Source organism: Dermacentor albipictus, unplaced genomic scaffold (assembly GCF_038994185.2).
Source record: "Dermacentor albipictus isolate Rhodes 1998 colony unplaced genomic scaffold, USDA_Dalb.pri_finalv2 scaffold_12, whole genome shotgun sequence".
Taxonomy (NCBI): domain Eukaryota; kingdom Metazoa; phylum Arthropoda; class Arachnida; order Ixodida; family Ixodidae; genus Dermacentor; species Dermacentor albipictus.
Genome location: NW_027225566.1, coordinates 4,287,073 through 4,309,118, shown reverse-complemented (window position 1 = coordinate 4,309,118; position 22,046 = coordinate 4,287,073). Strand labels below are relative to the sequence as shown.

General features: G+C 47.0%; 1 protein-coding gene across 13 annotated transcripts in view; it reads right to left on the bottom strand.

The window, feature by feature from the left end:
• Positions 1–22,046, bottom strand: part of LOC135914174 (uncharacterized) — a 74,549-nt gene that overhangs the window by 11,255 nt on the left and 41,248 nt on the right. For 4 of the 13 annotated variants that reach the window (XM_065446911.2, XM_065446910.2, XM_065446916.2 and 1 more), the window contains 3 exons: positions 6,478–6,540; positions 4,228–4,354; positions 3,786–4,087 (listed from right to left, as the gene is read on the bottom strand). In XM_065446911.2, coding sequence (XP_065302983.1) covers positions 3,786–4,087; positions 4,228–4,354; positions 6,478–6,540 — 492 coding nt within the window. Of the gene's footprint in view, positions 1–3,709; positions 4,088–4,227; positions 4,355–6,477; positions 6,541–22,046 lie in introns of all 13 variants that reach the window. The other 9 variants (XM_065446913.2, XM_065446917.2, XM_065446918.2 and 6 more) reach the window with 6 other exon arrangements.

Genomic DNA, 22,046 nt, shown 5'->3' with positions numbered 1-22,046 from the left:
GTAACTGATATCGCAACGGATCTTGTATTTCCAATTCTATGGCAGGGCATCCGCCTCGGATGCGGGAGATACAGTAGAATCTCAATTACACAAATCACTCGGAACAGTACAAAAATTTGTATCGCCCAAAACTCATATCCCCTGAAAACCCTAAAAAATTGAGAAATTAAGGAAGGATGAGGCACTGAAATGAGCAACTTACTCAAAGTTTTCAATCTTGTGGTGAATTTTTTTTACGCAGTCATAAACCTTCCCTTTATGCCACGGCAAAATACAGTAGAGCCTCCATAAGATCTCGTTACATATGAATACTTGACACTAAAATTCACCATGGAGAACAAAAAATGGCACAATACAGTTACCCTTCCATTTTACAGGTTCATACATTCCCGGAAAACACAATTTTTCGACACCAATGCTTACTACATCCCCAAACTGCGATCACATAATACATTTTCTGGTTGCGAGATCCCATGTCAACAAGAAAAGGCATGAGGTGGGCACAATCAAGAACCGCAGCCGCCCGCCATGCAGCAGCTTTTCTGCAAGCTCGCCTGCCTTTCTCATGTGAAAATGCCAGCGCGCACTCAGTTTCTCTTACTGTACCAGCAGATGTTCTCCAGGGTCATCACACAAAGCATTCACAGCTATCGCCACCAATCCTATTGCAACAAGCTTCTTCACCTATCTGTTTCACAACCATTTCCTTGGCCACTGGAAGCGTAATGCACGCTTTTAACAGATGACAACCCAAAAGCGCAGGTGGCATGAAATAAGCATCCCCTTTCACTTTGCTGGCATCATAGGTATCATATTCCGGCATTGCCCATCAGCTCAATTTAAGTTTCCCATCGCCATCTTAAAACACTACGTAATTGGAAAACGACAATGAGCACCTTGGGTCGTTTGGGCCCCACCAGCTCGACATGGGTTGGCGTCTCGTGCTGCAACGATTCGTGCCGAGCGAGCACATAGAAACTTCCCGCCAAAGTGCCCCTCTCAAAGAAGCTGCTGACACAGGCCGTATTGAGGACGTTAACATAAGGTAGCCTAAAGCTGCAAAAATGACAATGTGCGTGTTCGGCCACTCGGGTACCGCCCAGCTCAGTGCATGTCTCAGTGCAGCAACTATTTGCGCAATGCTATTCGCAACACTCGAAATTTAGCACATTGTCAGCCAATTGATTTGAGCCGGGACTTTTGAAAAATTCATATCCTGAAATCAGGAGTGATTGCATCACAGAGATTCTACTGCACTTCGTTCAAATCCCAGTGCTGCCAGAAAGCCACCAGCTTTTCTAATGATGAGTAAGGAGAGAACAAGGTGAAATCGTTTTGCTCATCGTCTTGAATTTCCATCACCAGCCTTCCCCATGTTTTCCCCAGCTTTTCTAATGGGTAGATATGTCCTCCGGCGTGGTGCTCGGCTACTTGTGGAGGTTTGCACTTTGAAAAGGCACCCATAGGGATTTCTAGGTGTGGTCTATGTGTGCACCTTGCTGAACTATAGCGAACTCTGGTGCAGAGCATCCGCTGCGGCTGTGGGAGGCAGACTAGAGCTGCCACCTGGTACCTACAGGTAAAGTAAGTGCAAATACGTTCCCGGCCTAGTGTTGAGCCATAACAGAACCTCAACACTTGGGAAGGGACCTTTCTCCACAACCCAACAGAATCCCCACCTGAAGCAGTATTCACACAGGGGAGAAATACATCACTTTGCAGCAGGGAGTACACATCACGTGACAATTTCGATCATGCTTTCTCAGGGCCAACGGGCTGACCGAGACATTGCCAGGGGATCGGAGACGTTTTGTTGAGCTGGTGCAAAACTTCCCTTTTTGGCAGGGGACATAGTGACCTTCCTGATTAGTCTAGCAACTTATCTCGCCAGGCTTACCGGCAGTACAGAGAAGACATTGCTCGTGCCATTGCTCGTGCCACTGCTCATGTGGTCGTCATTATTGTCTTCCTCCACAGCTGGCTCCTATGCCGCTTACGCCAGCCTTCCCATACTGCTCCTCCCTCGGTGAAGGCACCGACAGCACTGGCCCACTGCCAGTCAGTGCAGTGATTTCAGTCTCAAATTCTTTGCCTCGATATATGATGAAATGAAAACACGCATCGAGCTGCATTCTAATTTCAAATTAGGGAGTACTGTAACCGTCGGACAACTTTTTTTTCATCCCACTCACCACAACATACCCATGCCCACGTGTACTCAGCGTTGAGAGTACACACCAACATATCTATATGCCAACATTGACATCCCTAAACCCTACACAGTCTGTATAGATGAGAGAACAGCACAATGCAGCATGACGGCTTCTGATGTCATGTTCTCCTCCGCATCAAGGGCTTCCCCATATGAATATCGCTTAATAGGTACTCTGGGTTGCTGCTTGGAAAATTGCTGCCATGGAAGCGGCCCAGACCCCACTCTGACAGAGTTTTGTGGTGTCCAGAAGGTCCGACGAGATTTGCATGGCGCAGGCTCCTTTCCCAAGGCAGTTAACCCCTATAAAAGAAAGTGCCAGGCCGAGGGACACCTATGCCTATTTGGATAACCGGTGGGTAACCACTGGCAGCACAGTTTTGAACCCACCTCCTCCTGCAGTCAAGGCAGACACTGAACCATAGGCCTACTGCATCAGCGTCTAGTTCTGCAGCCGAGTTCAACCATATGGCCAGATGCATATTGTATGGCAATACAGCACAGCTAAAACACTCAATATTTAGTGCCCTCATTAAACAACTGTTCAAACATAACTGTACACATGTAAACATAGTTACTTTATTAGAGTACCTGCGCCTACCCTAATCAAGTAGATAACCACAACCAAGTTCAACATAGCCACCATTCCTCATATGATGGAAACCACACTGCCTGTGCACACACTTCAACATGCTGCCCCACACAAAGCAGCTCATCTATGCTGACATCCACAAGTGCCAGAAGTCGGACCAGCACATCTTGTCAGCATTTGTAGGATGTAGCTGTCAATCGATTACAGTCGCCAACCATCTTTCAGACTCGGCAGGTCACCGTGAAGTCAACCAAAACATTCGAGCAACTAAGAGAAACAAATTTAAGAGAAAAACAATTTTGCTGTATTTCACTTCAGTAGTATAGTCGGAAGTGTCCTTTGCAAACTTTGTCACACTTTTCTCTTCTGGTCAAGCATAATAAAGTATTTGGTAACAATAAACTGCATGTTCACCTGACATGCAGTTTCATTGGCATCAGCAGCAGTTGATAAATTCAGTCCAAAGCTTGTGGAAACACGTTTGCTTTTCACGGCCCGCCAGAATTCTAGGTACACTTGCAAACTTCCTCATAGCTGTCGGCTGCGCACCTATCTCTGAGAAAGCCCCATCAGATGAAAGCCTGCATGCATTTTTGTTTGGCTATTAGGCCTAACAGTTAAACAGGGTTCAGGGAGCTGAGGCATTGCTTTGCCATGAGAACTTACAATTATATTCCCAATGCTGGACACAGAGATTATGCCTAAAAATCAAACAGACCACCAATCAAAGTTTTGGTTGCTCTGAACATTGACCATACAGAACATGCTGTAGTCCTATGGCTAAGTTTGAATAATAAAGTGTGCCCAAAAGATTGAGATCTGTGAGATAAGTTGGCAAGTGTATCGGTGAATGTTGCAGATATATACAGTAATAGGTAAATATAACAAAGGCTTCCGATTCCTACAGGATTTGCCATAAGCAGCCCCGGCCACACTGGGCCAGCTTCTTGTGCTACTCGAAGTAGAGCTTTTCCAACTTGCGCTTTTGTCCGCTGTTGCTGGCACTCGGTGGCACGATACCCATGGGGACCTGCCTGCGCCTCTCAGCATAGTCCTGGCGATGGACCCTGCAGTCTCCATGCTGGTCCCATCGCGAGTGACCTGCTGCTGCATCACCATCACCGCTTTGGCCATGCAGCAGCTGGCTGCAGGTGGCAGTACCGCTGTAGGAGGAGTGGTGGCTGCGGTTGAGCAAAAGGCCACTGTCGCCAGCACCCCGGCTGCCCAGCAGAACAGGTGAAGAGCGCAAAAAGGCACCAGCCTTGCTGCCCAACCAAGGCGCACTGCACATTGGGCCCAGACTGTGCACGTGCATCCTAGAGTCAAGTTTAATTGCGCACAAACACTTGTGTGTTGTCTTCCCAGACAGCGGTACAACGCTAGGCTGAAAGCAATACTCTCGGCAAACCCAAGAGGCACCCACCCTAGCTTAACAGCTGTCCTCTCCACCATGGTGGGCAGGGCATCCACCAGGTTCTTTAGGTCCAGAGCCCTGGGCACACATGCTTTCTTCCAGCGCTTGCGTTTTACGATCTTGCCAGCCTCAAGCTCTGTATGGCACAAACACGTAGAATAGATTTACAATCATACACCAGCAAGCAACACAAATCCTGGTCACATGGCAGCACAACACAAATGAAAACCGAAGTAGGATATGCACTGTATGCAGTGTATGTCCTGTTTTCTTCTGTCTTCACTTGTGTAGTGCTGCCATGCTACCATGAACATTCACCAATTCGCCCAGTTTCGTATTCTAAAGCACAATTGATTTCACATTCCAGTGTTCAAAACATTTCAACACATCGAGAGGACAGCCGATACATCAAAGCTACGATATATAATAAAGGATGACAATTTCAGTTTTTAATAAGACTAGTTTCACACACTGGCAGCAAGCAATTTATTGTGCAAATTTCTGAGTGACTAACTTATTTGCCATCATCAGCCAAGGAAATCCACGAATGTAGTGCTATGTCTATATATGAATCTATATAATGTCTATATACATGAGATGAGACAAAGCAATAGCCTACATCACTTGTTGCTTACGAATGTTACAAGTTACTCAGAAATTAGATGAGATTTGGTGCTAGATGAGAGCTGTCACTTTGATTTTGATGCGTTTGTTGATACATGCAAAGCTTTGGGACAACTGAAAGGGCACACTGTACACAAAAAATAACATGCCCATAACCAAAATGTTACACAGATCCAACGCACATTTTGGAATCTATGCGAGGCAATGGTTTTATGAAGCGGTTAATGAAATGCTATAAATGTTTTTTTGTGTACACCACTGTTTTTGGTGTAAAGGAAATGTGCACCCGCCCTGCTATGCAATGCAACAATTCTTATATTGGCTTGTATTTCTTCATTTAATTTGATATAAATTCAAGTGTACCACCCACATAATGGCCATTGCAAGTATGCGCCATAATATGCAAATCATCATCATTATCCTGATTAACATGCAATGATCATCTCAGAGCTAGTTCACGTTGGCACGCTAGAAGTATACATGCGATTGTGGCCTAATGGCAAAGCATCAGGCTGCTGTGCTGGGGGGGTGAGGTTAAAGCCAAGCATCGGGTAAGAAATTAAATTTTTTTCTTATGTTATGAGCAAAACAGCAACAGCACCCAGCCAGCAGCCACAGTAAGGAAAGTCGCACAGTTTTACTTTAATACCATTTACATCTTGTACATGCACAGTGGCAACAATGCTATTTCTTTAGGGCTCCTGTAATATCAAACCATTCTAGCACAGCACAATCCACTGTGCTGTTGTGCACACAGTGCCAAGCTACCATGTTTGGATGCTTCGGAGCTGGTGTGCATGTGTAGATTACAGTTGTACACAGAGACTGCATAATGGACTGCACATCACACCATGTTAAAACTTTAACCACTTCATCTCCAAAATGTACTCCTCATGGTGTGTCTCACATACAACGCCCAGCTTTTTCACGCAAAACAGTGAGAACTCCAAAATGCTGCAGGGGTCACACATGACAGCATAAGCAGACCATACATAGCACTCCAGCAATAATGTGTGCTTGAAGATGCAAAAGAGAAATGCTAAATCAGTTAACAATAATAAAGTACCCTTTTAAAAACTCCATTTCCATTATTTGCAAGGTAAGAGGTTGACTATTATGAGAGAAAATGAAGGCCAAACTTTCACGTTTTTAATTTTGCATCGAACCCCAGTGCTGGTATGTCAGTGTGACGTCATGGATTTGGACCATTGTGACACAGTAAAAGGTCTTGAAAGTTGCTACAGCTCCTTTAGAATACAATGTAGTCCATGTTTACAGATACAGAATTGACTAGACCCAAGCAAACGCCATCAAAAATTATGATGCCACAAAGAGCTGGTGAAGCAACTTTAAGGCGGCCCCCCCCCCATCACTATCAGTCATTTTATGCATTTTTTCTGGCTTATCAAGCCTCCTCGCATGGCAGTGTTTTTTGTTGAGGGGAGGGAGGGGTGTAGACATTACAATTGGCATTGCAAGTCTGGCTTCTTTTGTACAGCAAATTGCCCTTCCCATTGAGAAAACTACATCCCTCTTGTTCCCGGGTGAGGTGTGCCACATTCCTGGATGGCAGCAGTGAAACTACAAACTGCGATAAGGCAAGCTTGTCTGGGGAACTTCATCGTGTGCACCCACGGCGAATATGTTGAGACTGGACAAGCTTCCAGTCCACCTGGTCCTGGTTCTTGCACATGTCCACTGCCACTCCCCGAGATGGCCCAGGCAGCAGAGATAAGAAACAAGGGAAAGAGGCCACTGATGTCACAATTTGACAGAAGGACCAAGAATCTGTAACGAATGCTCAAGCGCTAGCAAAAACTACTGTGCACAGCCACATCCCGAGATGACTCTGATAACAGAGCTAAACCACAGGGGGAACACCACCCTTCCTGAGAGTTGCTGTCAAGACCTTTCAGACAAGATCTCGCCTGCCAGGTCTTACCTAAGGCCAGCGAGGTCCTATATTTAGATCTTATCTAAAGCCATCACACCGTTACCCCTTTAATGATTATATATATAAATACCTGAAAAAAAATTGTTTTCTATCTAAATGTGCAGTACACATAGAGAATAAGCGTAATCACAGAAAATAAATATTTTGCAGAAGCTTTTTCAGTAGTAGGGGGGGAAGCCCCAGGCAGAAAACAAAGTGGACATCACCCCAAGCCACCTATGGTGTCCTTTCGAAATGGCAGAGTCAGCTTTCATACAAAAAATTTGCTTTACATCACGTGTGACACTACTACAGCCAGAGATCTTGCATGTCTGTCTCCGCTGACTGTGCTTTAAAAAGAAAGCGAGTTGCGTGCCAAACTTCTTTCTTGTCCTATATGCCTGCTCTAAATCAATAAATGAAGTCAGCTGCCTGTCATTCAGTGTTGACTGAAGAGATGTAGCCAGAAACACTGTACTCAATACAAAACTCAGAAAGAAAAATATCTTCTGGTATGTTGATTGTAGGCAACACATGTCAATGAATGGTTAACCAGAACAACTCGAGCCTTGGATAGAGTCACTACCAGTATGTATCATGCAAAAACATTTTCCTAATTTTCCTCATCATGATGCGTGCCTTCATCGTCGACTCCCGAGTCCTGCAATGAAGTCCGCTTCACCTGGTCGTGATTGTACCATGTAATTCACTACTGCTTTTACAATCGAACCAGGCTGGCCTTAATTCTAGGCAGACGCCCCAAATTTAGAAGGTCAGGAAACAAAAAAATCGGTATTGCAAGCTGAACGAAAAAGGGCATTCGACAGCGAAAAGAACATGCATTTTATTACGGTTTCAGATGTTAGTCACGAGCACCTTCAATGTTAACATGTCATCTTCATCTATATCGTTGGCTTCTGTGTGAACAAATTAGTGAATTTGTTCCCACAGAGCACTGTCTTCACTTTCGCCAAGTACATTCAAGGATGCTGCACTTCAGGAATGGTCACATTATCAGATTAGCTGGAATTTAATTCCACGCCATCACGATCCAGTTCGCCACCTAAGTGAACTAGACATGTTGAAGGCATGTCAAAGTAGACTGGCATGCGAGCTTTTTCCGAGCGACGCCTCGAAGATTTGCGGCATCCCTTTCCTTCACCTGTATGATCTCTGTCATTACAAAAATTCGGCTTCACCTTTTCTACACCTTTTCCAACCTCATCATGTTCATTTTTTTCGGTCTACAGTGTCTGGCCAAGGTTGCAGCCTAACCACATGCTCGAATTGAAGCCGACTCCTAGCTTTCCAACATTAAATTTAGAATTATCGTCTTACACTCAAGTAATTGTGGCAATAGTGCTCATTTTTTTTTTCTAGTGTAACTTTATACAAATGCTTAGCAGGTGAACCAATGTGATGCGTGGCAATGCAACAATGTACTAGGGTTCTTTTTGCAAGATTTCTTCTTTTCAAAAAATTTGAAAATCCCTCAATTCAAATATTTACACTTTACCCAGCTTTTAACTTGAGTTTCAGAGTAGGGGCCCCAACAGTTTAAGGCCCTTAAGAGTCTTGTGGATGCTAGCATTGGGGCACATAGGAGCCAAGAGCGTTAGAATAGGAGTTTACATTCACGGATAGCATTTTGTGCTTGCAGTAGTGCACTGCACAGCCTGACTTTTTCAGCCCGGACCCGTTTTTACGTTGGGCTGCTTGCCTGAGCCCGACGAAAACTTTTATGGCGAGACCCGGGCCCGGCCCCAGCCCTGAAATAATCTACGTTACCTGCCCGGCCCGCCACCCCTTTACCGGGCTCGAGTCTGGCTCGAAACCAGCCCAAAACCGAAAAGGACATTGAGTGTCAAGCATTGCTACGTGATGTGCGAAACTGCACTCTACTGGGTACACTAACATATTTCGCATGTACGAGGTGACCCGGGGCTCCGGAAGCGGGGGAAGGGGGGAGGCTTCAAGCCCCTCCTGGTCTTGTAACAGTTAGACAAGTCATGGCTAAAAAAACAAACGCTGGCTGTAGTGGTCCAGAGCTCAAGGCTCGATATGACTGAGTCATTTTGCCAGAGCACACGTCCTGCCTGCCAAAGCTGTTCGCGATTTAATTTCCTTGCAACTGACACCTTACTATCCTTGGAGTTTTGCTGTTCCTGTATAGGGAGTAAATGATTTCCTTGAATTTACTTCCCATAATTTTATTCACAATGTAGATTGTACACATGTAGATGTACACGTGAACGCGCTTACACGTGAATTTCAAGTGCCACACAGAGAGTACGACTGCTCTTCCACAACCAAAAAAATATTAGCCCTAATTATTTCCTTATGTAGGATGTTTGAAGTGGACAAAGAGCTGTTACTTAAATCTTTAATCATTGATTAAGATTCAGTTGGAATCTCTGGCAACGATGACCTTGTTGATGACAAATATTTACATGACATATTTACAACTGTGCACATACATGGATGGATTGAATTCAAGATCAAACAACAAAACTCAACATAATCAGCAATTATATAAAGATAAAAGCTAGACAGATAAAGTTTTAAGCCATAATGGCTTAAAACGGGAGACACATTGAACATTTAACAACAGGGGATCCAGCATATGCGTTTTCCGTAAGCTATGCAAAGGAATTAGGAAAATAATGACATGTTCTTGTGGAGGAACAGAAGGTTATCCAGTGAATTAGGTTTTAAACATGTTTTTAGTTCGTTCATGATGTAGCCAGCAGCGCTAAAATTTCATTCACTGCTTGCACTTGTTGCGAGAATGCACAAAACTTTTCTAGCGAGGAAAGCAAGACGTGGCAACTTCGTGCACTAAGAGTTCCACCATTGCAGCGCATCCATTCTATCACCATTGGAGGTGCCTCCAGATTGAAGATACGTGTCCAGCTTGTCGACGTCAGCCACTGCCTCATCATCATCATGCCGCTCCTGGAAATCAAGAAGCCGTCGCTTTGCTGGCTGGGCACTGGTCGTTTCTCCACGGTTGCAGTTTTCTTGAGGTGGCACCACGGGCACGGCGATCATCATCTCGCGCACAGTGCTGTGAACTGAACTATCTGCCTCAGTGAGGGTTCTGAGGTGCCAGAAAGGTGGCCACAAAAACGTGGCAACGTAGTGCAAATCTCCAATTTGCAGCTTGCTCTCCAAAAACAGTGCGGCCCTTTTCTTCCAATTTTGTGACCACCGATGTGTCTCCAGGAGCAACAATTAGATGTCCCTTTAGCAGCCGGTAGTAGAGCAGTACCAGCGGCAGAGTTGGCAGCTCCTCTTGTTCAAGCTTGTCACTGGCCTCCCTGAATGGCTCCAAGAAACTGACATCCTTGATAGTGGCGCAATCAACACCCTTCATTAGTGTAGTATCCCTGGTTTCAAGAAGAGACTCAATCTCGTCGTACTGCACTATTAGGGACCTTATCATGACCAGGCGTGAATTCCACCTCGTGCTTACTTCTTGGCACACGCCATGTGATAGTTGGTTGAAGAGTCCACTCTACTTTAGAAACGTCGCTATCGTTTTTACCTTAAGCTGCTTGGAAAACACCGGAAGGTGCTGAATGAGTTACACATCCTCAAAAGTATGCCAGAGGATGGTGTTCAGTATGTGGGCAGCACAATTCATTCTGGAGAAAGTACGCAATGCACTAGTTATGTTCGCCGCTTGGTCAGTTACGAACACTACCTTTTCCAACATGGCCTCCTCGTATACTTACTTTGCACACCTGCGTACAATATCTTTTTTAATGTTCTCTCCAGTTTTCTTCTCGGGAGAGAAGTCAGAGGTAAAAAGGAAAAGGTTGAACAGCTGCCACTTCTTGTTAATGTAGTGAACAGTGACGCTTGTGTTCGCCGCGTTCTTATAATCGTCAGTCCACGTGTCCACCGTGCAAGCACAATGCCTTTCTTCCATTGCCTGCAGTATATCTGGCTTCAACGATTCCCAGAGTGCTCCAGACACTTCAGCCACCTTGCGAGAAACTGTTGTAGGGTGTGGAAGGACATCTTTCGCAGGTACGGTCCCGTCATGTGCACCAACAGCAATCAGTTCGTTGGCTAGGCTCAAGAACCCTGTGTCGCATACAATGTCAAAAGGCCTCACATCCTTCGCGCACCAACGAATGCAAGCAGTAGCAAGTTTCCTTCCCGCTAGCAGTCACAGTGCGTTTCTTCGGTTGAAAAAACGATGTTATGGCAGCGCAGTCCGCAGCCACCTTACACTTGTGGAGGATAAGAGGGGATGTACACGTCTTCGTACTATCGTAGGTGAGCAAGCTTTTGCAGTTCTTACACTCCACGTGTGCTACAGGCGTTAGTGTTTCGGAGTCAACAAGTTGAAAAAAATCTTTTCCACACGTCACTTTTCCCACCGTCTTTCGAGATGAGTGCCAGCTTCCCAGATTTGATATTTTTCTTTAAGCTTGCGACATCCGTGGTAGCAGATGACACTTCGGCATCGAAGCAGCAATCTGAAATGAAACAGTAATTGTCAGGCTTCAGCATAGGAAAGTTGAACAAACGCAGCACAGGGTGTCCACCAAGTTGACATTTTGAAATTCTCCAAGATTGACATGTTTTCCCTGAGTGCTTTTGCTAAATTCCCTGAGTGACACACAGCTTTCTTTTAGGTCAAGACGGGCGGACACCATGCCGCCGGATGCTCTCACTCTCTAACAATCATGTTGAAAAAAATGATATGATACAGTTTGAATGGTACGGAGTAATGTTTATTTCATTTAAAACAAAAATAGTAGAGATAAGTAAAATGCACAGCGAATTAAATATCTTCGAAAAAAAGTGGTAAAACCCATTTCACAGCAAGTCATTTTCACATACGAACAATACAAATAAGGTGCATACAAAAGCAAATATTTCTGACAGATGTTTCTATGTGCTAATAACAAACTTAGTAATTTAGGGCCAAAAGTTTCTCACAAATTTGAAACGTGTCGCCTTCCTGGTGTTGGTATAGACACCTTGGCAGCAGCATTACCTTTGCAGGCCTTCTTCGACGATCCAGTGTAGGTACGGCGCACACCGCAGGGCCCATACAGGAGTTAGAGCTTGGCCGCGGTGGCTGGACGAATGGTTACTGGATGGCCTATGCTTTTAAAAAGAAAGTCATAGAATATGCTGAAATGCATGGGAACATGTCTGCCCAGCGGCAATTTGGCGTCTCGGGAAAAAGCGTCCGGTACTGGCGAACGCAGAAAGTCAAGTTGTTTGCCTGCAACGCTCGAAAGACGTCCTTTCGTGGGCACCGCGCGCTGCACCCGGAGCTCGAAGACAAGGTGGCGGATTTCGTCGCGAGCATCGCGCCAGATCTTTGCCAGTGACAGCAGAACTCATCCACATCAAAGCTATTGAGATCGCCCGAGAATCCTGACTGCCCAAGGAACAATTCAAGTGCTCCATTTATTGGGTTTGTTGCTTCATGCGACACAAGGGATTCGCACTTCGACGGCGCACATCAATCTGCCAGAAGCTGCCAGAGGCATACGAGGACAAGCTGGTCGAATTCCAGCGCTATGTTATTTGTTTCCGGCAGCAGCATGGCTACATGTTGGGACAGATCGGCAACGCGGATGAAACGCCGGTGTGGTTCGACATGCCGTTGCCCCCCACAGTGTGCGAACACGGTGCAAAAACTTCTTTCTACGGGGAACAAGCATTCGCGCTTCACGGTGATGCTCGTGTGTACTGCAGACGGCAGAAAACTGCCCCCATACATAATATTCAAGAGGAAGACGCTGCCGAAAGAGGCTTTCCCGCGCGATTTTGTCGTTCGCCTGAATGAAAAAGGCTATATGGACGAGGCCCTCATGCTCAATTGGATTAAGACCGCCTGGAATCGGTGACCTGGCGCACTACTGCGGTGTCCGAGCATGCTCGTCTTGGATGCGTTTCGCAGGCACTTGACCGCAGGTGTGAAGCAGGCACTCCACGACGGGAGGACGGAACTCGCCTTCATTTCAGGAGGCATGACGTCAGCACTTGAGCCACTGGATGTCGTGCTCAACAAGCCCTTTAAAGACCGTGTCCATGAACAATATAATCAGTGGATGGCCGGCGACAACCCGGCGACCCCAACCGGCCGGCTGCGCAGGCCGCCTCGCCACTGTGGCCACATGGGTGTCGCAGGCTTTTCGCTCGCTGCCCCACGATATGGTGGTACGGGCATTCAAGAAGTGTTGCATTAGCAACTCCTTGGATGGCACCGAGGATGACATGTTGTGGGAAGTAGCCAGTTAAAAGCAGTCGCCTTCAGACGAGAGTTCAGACAGCTCAAACGAATGAGCAGGTGACGAGTCTGGCGGCACCTCTAAATAAAACGAAGTTTTGTGCCTTATAATTCTTATGTTGACTTCTTTGCTTCAATGTAAGGGGGTCAACCTATATTCCGCCTTGACCTATATTCCGCATTATACGGTACCCTACCCGGCCCGACCCGGCCTTCACCGAGCCTGTGCAGTGCTCTAGCTTGCAGTGCCACTACGGCGTCAAAGCTATTATAACTTTTTAAATAAAATGTAACATTTTATTATGAGAAGAGTAATATTGACTCCTGTTTTCACATTTAATTTCAATTTAGAGGTTATTCTATTAGTAGCAAGCAATTTGCTGCATTTGGTTTTGAGTAAGCAACTTTACGTGCTTTCACCAGGCAAGTTAAGCCATGTTAGGCCTATGAGCTGACAAGAGGTCTATTTGCGGCTCCTTATGCAAAAGCACAGCAACAGGGAATGGCAAGACAGCCCAAAGCACTGTCCAAAAATGATGCCAGCATTCAACAGCATGAGCCGAACCGCACGTTTGTGATGCGGCTGTGCCGCGAGATGCGTCTGTGCCACGAGATGCATCTTCTTCACAATCTCCCCCCGGACAAAAAGAGCCATCCTAGTGCCTTAAGAATCGGTAGGCAGAGGGTCACGGTAGTGCTTGATACGCAAGACGTGGACAATGTCACATTTACGCCAATGCAAGTCGTCAGGTGGTGACAGTGGCTCAATGAGAAAATTCACCAGGGATGTTTGCTCCAAGACTCGGTAAGGCCCTTCGAATTTTGTGACGAGTTTCGAGGAAAGCCCTGGCGTTTGGAAAGGGACAGACAGCCACACAAGAACGTAGGTGGTGTTTGGAAGCGAGTCGGCGCATTTTCTTTCTGGCGCTGCTGTTGCTCTGCCGCGCGCTAGCTGGCAGCATTCTTTGGCTTGTCGGGCGACGCCGGACACAGGTAGTCACTCGGAGGCATCAGGACGGTATGGAAGGAGCGTGTCGATGGTATGCGTAGGCTCGTGGCCACACAGGAGGAAAAAGGGTGAAAATCCCATAGTGGCCTTGATTCGCGGTGTTGTACGCGAACGTGATGAATGGAAGGATGCGGTCCCAGTTACCGTGATCAGATGCCACGTACAACGAGAGTATATCTCCAAGTGTGCAGTTAAATCGCTTTGTGAGCCCATTAGTCTGGGGATGGTATGCCGTGCTTGTCCGATGAATAATGTGGCATTCCGAAAGCAAACCTTCGACGACTTCAGAGAGGAAGGCGCGAACTCGATCACTGAGGAGTTCTCAAGGTGCGCCGTGTCGAAGGATGAAGCAATGTAGGACGAAAGAGGTTAATGCCACGCTGTAGCACTTCGTAAAGCAGCAGTTTCAGCGTAGCGTGTCAAATGCTCAACAGCAACTAAGATCCACCTATTGCCGTCTCGTGTCAAAGGAAGTGGGCCGATAGGTCGATGCCGATGCGATCAAAGGGCGTGGCAGGGCAAGGGAGCGGCTGCAAGGCACCAGACGGGCGTAAAGGTGGCGATTTGGCGTGTTGACAGTCAAGACAGCACCGAACAAACTTTTGTACAAAATTGTACATGTCACACCAGTAGTAGCGGTGGCTAATTCGTTTGTATGTCTTGAAAACTCCAGCGTGGCCGCACTGCAGATCGTTGTGGAAAGAGGCAAAGATTTGTGACCTTAAGCTGCGGGGAATCACCAGAAGCCACCGACGGCCTTCATGAGCGTAATTGCGTTGGTGGAACAGCTGGTCACGAATGCCGAAATGACCTGCTTGGCGTCGGAGGGTTCGAGATACAGGGATGGTCGATGATCCAGATAGATAGTCGAAAAGAGAAGCGATCCATGGGTCACGACGTTGTGCGGTGGCAAAGGAGTCCATGTCGAGAGATGACATGGAGTGTGCGGAAGTTTTGCAGGCCGAGTCTGGAGGTCAAGGTGAACCAGACAGGGCGTCTGTGTTCGAGTGTGTGCGCCCGCTGTGGTATACGATGCGAATATCATACTCCTGGATGCGTAGTGCCCAACAGGCTAGGCGGCCAGTGGGATCTTTCAAGCTGGCGAGCCAACAAAGTGCGTGGTGATCTGTGACGAAGTCGAATGGGCGCCTGTACAGGTATGATCGGAACTTGCCAAGTGCCCATACTAAAGCCAAGCACTCTTTTTCTGTGACGCTATAATTGGCTTCAGGCTTCGTCAGCATGCGACTCGAATAGGCGACTGGGGCTTTCGTTGGGCGAGGACGGCACTGAGACCGACCCCGCTGGCCTCTGTATGTACCTCAGTTGCAGCTGACGGGTCGAAATGGCAAAGAATAAATGGGGAAGTGAGAAGACGACGCAAAGTAGCAAAGGCGGAGTCACATGCAGGGGACCAGGAGGAGAAGGCGGCGTCACCGCATAGAAGCTGAGTCAATGGCGCATGATCGATGCGAAATTCCGAACAAAGTGCCAGAAATATGAGCATAGGCCCACAAAGCTTCAAACTTCTTTGATGGTCTTAGGCTTCAGAAACTCAGCGACTGCTCGAAGCTTTGCAGGATCGGGTAGAACGCCGTGCTTGGACACAACGCGGCCTAAGATGGTGAGCTCTCGCGCTTCGAAGCGGCACTTTGAGGTTGAGTTGGAGGCCAGCGTTCGTTAGACAGGTCAAAACATGTCTGAGGCAGAGCAGGTGAGTCGGAAAATCAGGCGAGAAAACCATGACATCAACGAAGTAATGCAGATAGATAGACCGCTTGAGGCCACGCAGCGTGTTGTCCATGAGTCGTTCAAACGTCGCAAAGGCGTTACAAAGCCCGAAAGGCATCACATTAAATTTATATAAGCCGTCAGGCGTAATGAATGCGGTTTTCTGGCGATCGACCGCAGCCATCAGGACCTGCCAGTACCCTGAACGCAAGTCGAGGGACGAGAAGATTTCTGCTCCCTGAAGACTGTTGAGAGCGTTGTCGATGTGTGGCAAAGGATAGACGTCTTTGCGCGTTACCTTATTTAACTGACGGCAGTCGATGCAAAGGCGAATAGACCCGTTCTTCTACCAAACGAGGATGACAGGAGATGCCCAGGGACTGTGCGAAGGTTGAATAACATCACGGCGCAGCATATCATTGACTTGGGTGGTAATGACACGACCCTCTTCGGCAGAGGCGCAGTACAGTAGTTGACGTAACGGCTTATGCGAACCGGTGTCACTGTAATGCTGCACTTCTGATGTGCGCCCCACAGTTTAGGTTGCGAAACGTCGGATGAACTTCTAAAGTGGTGCAGGACATCAAGAAGGTCGGCGCGTTCGGCAGGTGTGAGGGTATCGGCGATGGCACTCGAGAACGCATCCCTGGACGTCTCCTCAAGCGCGGAAATCGAAGATGGTTGGCCGGATTCGACATCAAAAGAGTCTCCGGGAACGTCAACCAAAGACGAGTAGTTCCACGAAGCCAAGTCATTCACCAACGAGCATTGTAATAGGCGCACAGAGGGGATTGCAGAAGTGCATATTGCTGTAGCTGCCGGCGATGTCAAGCGTTGCGAAGGGTAGTGGGAGAGATTTACGGCACGTGAAGACGTCGGACAGTGTGAAGAGGACAGTTGCATCAGTGATGACATCACAAGAGACGGGTACGAGGGCGAAGCAGCCAGGCGGAATATCTGTGTCCTCGCGCACGGTAAATTTAGAAGGGCGATCACTATCTTCATGCAATGGTGCATCACACAGAGGGAAAAATTAAGCTTCGGCACCTGCATAGTCGATCACGGCTTTATGATGGGATAAGAAGTCCCATCCGAGGATGACGTCATGCGAGCAGGCAGGAAGAACAATACACTCGACGGTATAAGCAATGCCGTGAATAAGCACACATAGAGTACAGGCTGCGTGCGGAGTGACGTGCTGCGCGCTTGCTGTACAAAGCAACAGTCCAGAAAACGGTGTGGTCACCTTGTGCAGTGAACGGCACAGTTTGGCAACTCACAGAGCCACGAAAGCGAATTTGGAATCAGCGGCATCTAATGAATCAGTCTTCATTACACACGTTAGTCGAGAGATAGATAACTGGAGTCACTTCTAGCTTACGAACTTCATGCATTACCATGAATTGAGCCCAGTTTGGTGCTAGGTTAGAGCCATCGCTTCAATGGGTGCTGCCATATTTGTTGACGCAAACTTTTTGAGGCAGCTTTTGGGGCTCTCACTAAATCGGCAAAATAGCGTGCCCGCCGCAACACCCAAATCCAGTTTGCGTCTCGCGCATGCAAACTGGCTTCAGCACTACTTTTTTGGGGCCCCAAAACATTTGGGGCCCCTATTCTAAAACTCCCCACTTTTTCGTTACCCATAGAAATGTGCTCGTCTTCGTTGCTCCAATGATTCAAGATTTTATTTAAGGATGGACATAGTACAGACGAATCCTGGCACAACGAAGTCCACTTCAAGAAAATTTCCACCATAACAATGATTTTTTTCATTCCCCGTCAATGTACCATAGCACATAATACATTGAGATTCCCTCCAAAACGAACTACTTTGCGGACACACTTTCACTTCAATGAAGTTTTTATGGCGCACACGTGAACAAAATTTAAGCTGTACCTCATCGAAACCCCTAAAACTTTTTTCATGCCTTGACAAACCATCGACCTTCATAGCATAAAAAAAACACACACTGGAGCTGCTCGGGCCATGATGCAAAGTAAACAAAACAGAAAGCCACCATGCCGCCTTGGCGATGCAATGCACTGTTATAGCAGCCGATCTCCAAGGAAACGTTTTGGGTCATATTGGTTAGCAAAATGGTGCGCATCTAAATAAGAGACACGCAGTAATCTTATTTTTATAGTGCTTCTAATTCATTCATTTTCAACAAAGTCTTGCAAAAATGGTTCCAGTGTACAACACCAACTACTATACGAAGTAGCGGTTGAGAGGTCAACCGACATCTTTAGGCGCTCAGGCACAGTCTGTTTCGAGAGGGACGGACGTGATTACAGAAAGTAGTAATAGCAAAAAATAGTAGTGGCTATTCCGTATATTCATTCAGTGTCGCACAGGCTTAAAAATGTTGCAAGTAGATATGATGTTAATGTTGCTTTCACTGCTCCCAATAAGCTAGAAGATATGCGCTGCCGTACAGAATAAAAAGGAGCGGGTAACAGGCAAAAAACGAACAGATATTTGTCTAGCGAAGCACAATAAGAACAACAGTTTTACCGACTGTCGTATGGGTGTGGTTTATAAAATGTCCCTTAGCTGTGGTCAGTTCTACATAGGGCAAACGGGATGGTGTATCAATCAGGGGCTAATGGAACATAAAAGGTCGTTAACCGGTGGATCGCTTTCTAATCTTTCGCTACATTGCCGAGATTGTAACTGCACGCCAGAGTTAGATGAATGCACGATATTGTACAGGCATAAGGATGAAGATACGCATCTTATGGTAGAGGCATGGCATATCTATAATGGTGGAAGTGCGTGCATGGGTCAGCCTTCGATTACTTTACGTAAGGAAGAGATTAAGTGCCTTAACAGTTATCTCTCACGTAGATTGCGATGTGTACCCGACTGACACGTGGTGTTACCATTCCTGAGCATGCACAGATGAGTTTTGTGTGTTCTTTCTTTTTTCGCCTCAGTGCTCGCTTCAGTTGATAGTCGGCGTTCGTGTTGTCCACTTCTATACTCCTGTGTCCTGTCTGCACGCCTCACTTCTTTTTTGCATAATGAATCCTTACCAACTAGCTCTGCTTTCTGTCGTTTTAAGAAAGCTGAGTAAGGCGCCCCAGTTTTCAGTGAATGCGTGGACGATGTGCTCTTTGAGTTCTTTGAGCGAGAAAGAACGGCAGGACATGCTGTTAGTAACCGGCTTCTCTCTGAAGAGGCTGTCAGAATAGCCAACAACATGCAGTTGGAAAACTTCGTAGCTTTCAGCCATTACATAAGTCGATGGAAGCAGCGGTTCGGCGTGTCAATGCGCCATTCTACGAACGAGAGCCAGAAGATGCCCGAAGAGTTTTTGGACGCAGCAAGTGCCTTTCAGTCTGCCGCAAACTGCCTGCGACGGTGCAACGGCTACACGCTGTACAACATTGCCAATATGGACCAGACGATGGTCCGAATAGACAACCCAGCCAACAGGACAAACAACGTGGTCAGTGAAAGCACCATACGGATCGCAAACACTGGATGTGCCCGACGAGGCTTCACAGTTTGCCTAGCCGCACGTGCCATCAGCCACAAGCTCCTGGTATTCATTATTTTCAAGGAACAAACCAGGAAAATTCCAGCCAGGGTCTTCGCGAGCCTTCGCATACCAAGTGAGAATAATTTTTTCTTGTTTAATGGGGGTGAGAAATCACACAATGTCGCTAAGTTCATTCTATCAAAACGCTGACTTTTTTTTTCTTTCACTCGTAGCAAATGTTCGTCTCACCGCCACAAAAAATGGCTGGATGACATCAAAAAAGATGCAGGAGTGGCTGTCAAGAATCTGGGGCCCGAACGTTGATGACGTGCGGCGTTTACTGGTACTGCACCAGGTGCCCATCCATAAAACGCAAGCTGCCAAGAATGATTTCGAGCAGCGCGATACCAACATGCTCTATGTGCCTGCGGGGTGCATGAGCATCCTGCAGCCGGCTGACGTCTACTGGAACAAGCCTTTCAAGTCCACCCTACAGCGTTTGTGGGAAGAATACATGCGCGAAGAGAGGACACCCAAAGGAAACCTGAAGAAGCCGTCGTGCCAGCATGCTCTCAATTTTGTTACCGAGGCGTGGGCTGCTGTACCCGAGGAAACTGTGGCACGCTCCTTCAAGGGATGCGGCATTACTAACGCACTTGATGGCTCGGAGGACGGCGACCTGCATGGCGGACTGGCAAATGTTGGAGCCATGGTGCCAAAAGACCGGGGTGGGCTTCAAGCGGAATGCTGTGAACTTTTTTTTGCGACCGACTCGGAGGAGTCTTTCGATGGTTTTGAAAGTGATTGACATAGCAATCATGAATCTTTCACTCAATAAAGTTCATGTTGCTAAAGGTAAACAAAATTTTAAATCAATGTGCACTGCGCTTTTTTTTTCTCGCAAGAAAATGTTGCCGCCATCTTGAATTTCAGCACCGTTCCAGGATAGCGCCTGCCTCCCCTACTATGCCAGTGATTTCGACTTGCTGGGTGGGGGAGGGGGGGGGGGGGGCTTGCTTGGAACTTTCCAGTATGCACCATCGGATATTTACAATGCCGATGATAGCGGGCTCTTCTACGAGATACTGCCTACAAGGACCCTGGATTTTAAGGGGCTGGACTGCCACGTAGGCAAGCACAGTAAGAAGAGAATAACCGTGCTCCTGTTCGCTAGTATAGACGGTTCACACAAGTGGCTGCTTTCGGTCATCTGAAAAAGTGCCAAACCATGCTGCTTTAAAAAAAATCGGAGCCTTCCCCTGAAGTAAGTGGCTAATACTTGGGTGTGAATGACTCGCAATATTTTCGGATAATGGGTTGAGACCTTCGACCGGGACATGGGCAGGAAAGGCCAAAAGATTTGTCAACATTTAGACAATTGTTCCACGCACATCATAGAGGATGCCGAGCTGGAAAACGTGCAGTTAAATGTTTTTCCCACCAGACTGCATCTCTATCATTCAACTATTTGACCAAGGGGTCATCCAGAGCGTCAAGCGAGCCTACTCCGAGCGCGTTACTCAAAGGGTGCTTCTGAGCACGCACTTGGGCCACTAAACAAAAGTGGACCATTTTATGGCACTCCAAATGACCGCCTCATGGTTGCACAACAAGCGCCATAATCTGCAACTGCTTCCACCATGCTGGGTTCACTGCGCGTGGCTGCCGAGACTTCAGACTCTGAGAACGAAGGTAGCGATGGAGACGGGTTGCCATCTAATGAAGTGCAGCTGCATGGGCAGCCCTGCAGGGAAGTGCAGATGTTCATGCCGATGTACATCCCAACGAGTGCATCCAAGCCGACTCATGCCTGGCAGTGCGCGAAGAATTGACAGACCAAGAAATCCTGAAGAGCATCCTCGAAGACTGTTTCGTCGGACGAAGATGAAACAACTGCACACTTTGAGCTCAGACCACCGACTACATCGCAGGTCATAGACTCATTCAATACAATCAGGCGTTGCATTGGCTCGTAGGACAACGACGAGGCAATGGCTCTGCAGACGGCATGCAAGAGTGGCATTGTGCCATCGCTTGGCAAGAAGTGCAAACATGCTAAGCAGACCGATTTTTGGAATTGAAGCTTGCTTTTTGTATCAGTGAGTCACGTGTCGCCTGTGTATTTCATAATATCATGGCAACGAATTTCTGCGACGAGGAATACTTTTGCACATCCTGTCAATTTCCTTATAGCGGGATTCAGCTGTAGTCACAATGTACACTGCAACACATCAAATTATAGCCTAATTGCTGGCATTTTGAATGAATGCATAGCAGTAATATTAAGACTGTTCAGACAATTTTTGAGAGTTCTAACATAAAACTACAAAGCACCTGAAAACACGAATAATAGTAGTACAGTAAAACCTCGTCAAACCGTACCCGCTTAAACAGTAGTTTCGTTTTAGAAGTAGCAAAGTCAAATCCTCGACTCAGTAGCCATTGAACATAATGACACGTGTACTTATCTCTATCGGGCGACCACGTTTCGCCGCCAAACAAATGTTATCGCACAGCGCGGGACGCGCCTGCATGTATCCGAAGTTTCTGGAAAGTTATCGATGCTTCTATGTATTAGTTATCGATGCTTCTACCTTGTATTATCTGATTTCATCGCGTGACGCGAATGGTGTAGAACTTTGTGGAAGACACGCGGGTCCCAGCAATTAGTCTGGAACATTCGATGACTGCTGTATAAAAGCCGACACGCTCGACCCACTGATCAGATTTTCGACGATTGCCGACTGTGTTCGCTGCTATGGTTGTGCTTTAAGTGTAGCCTGT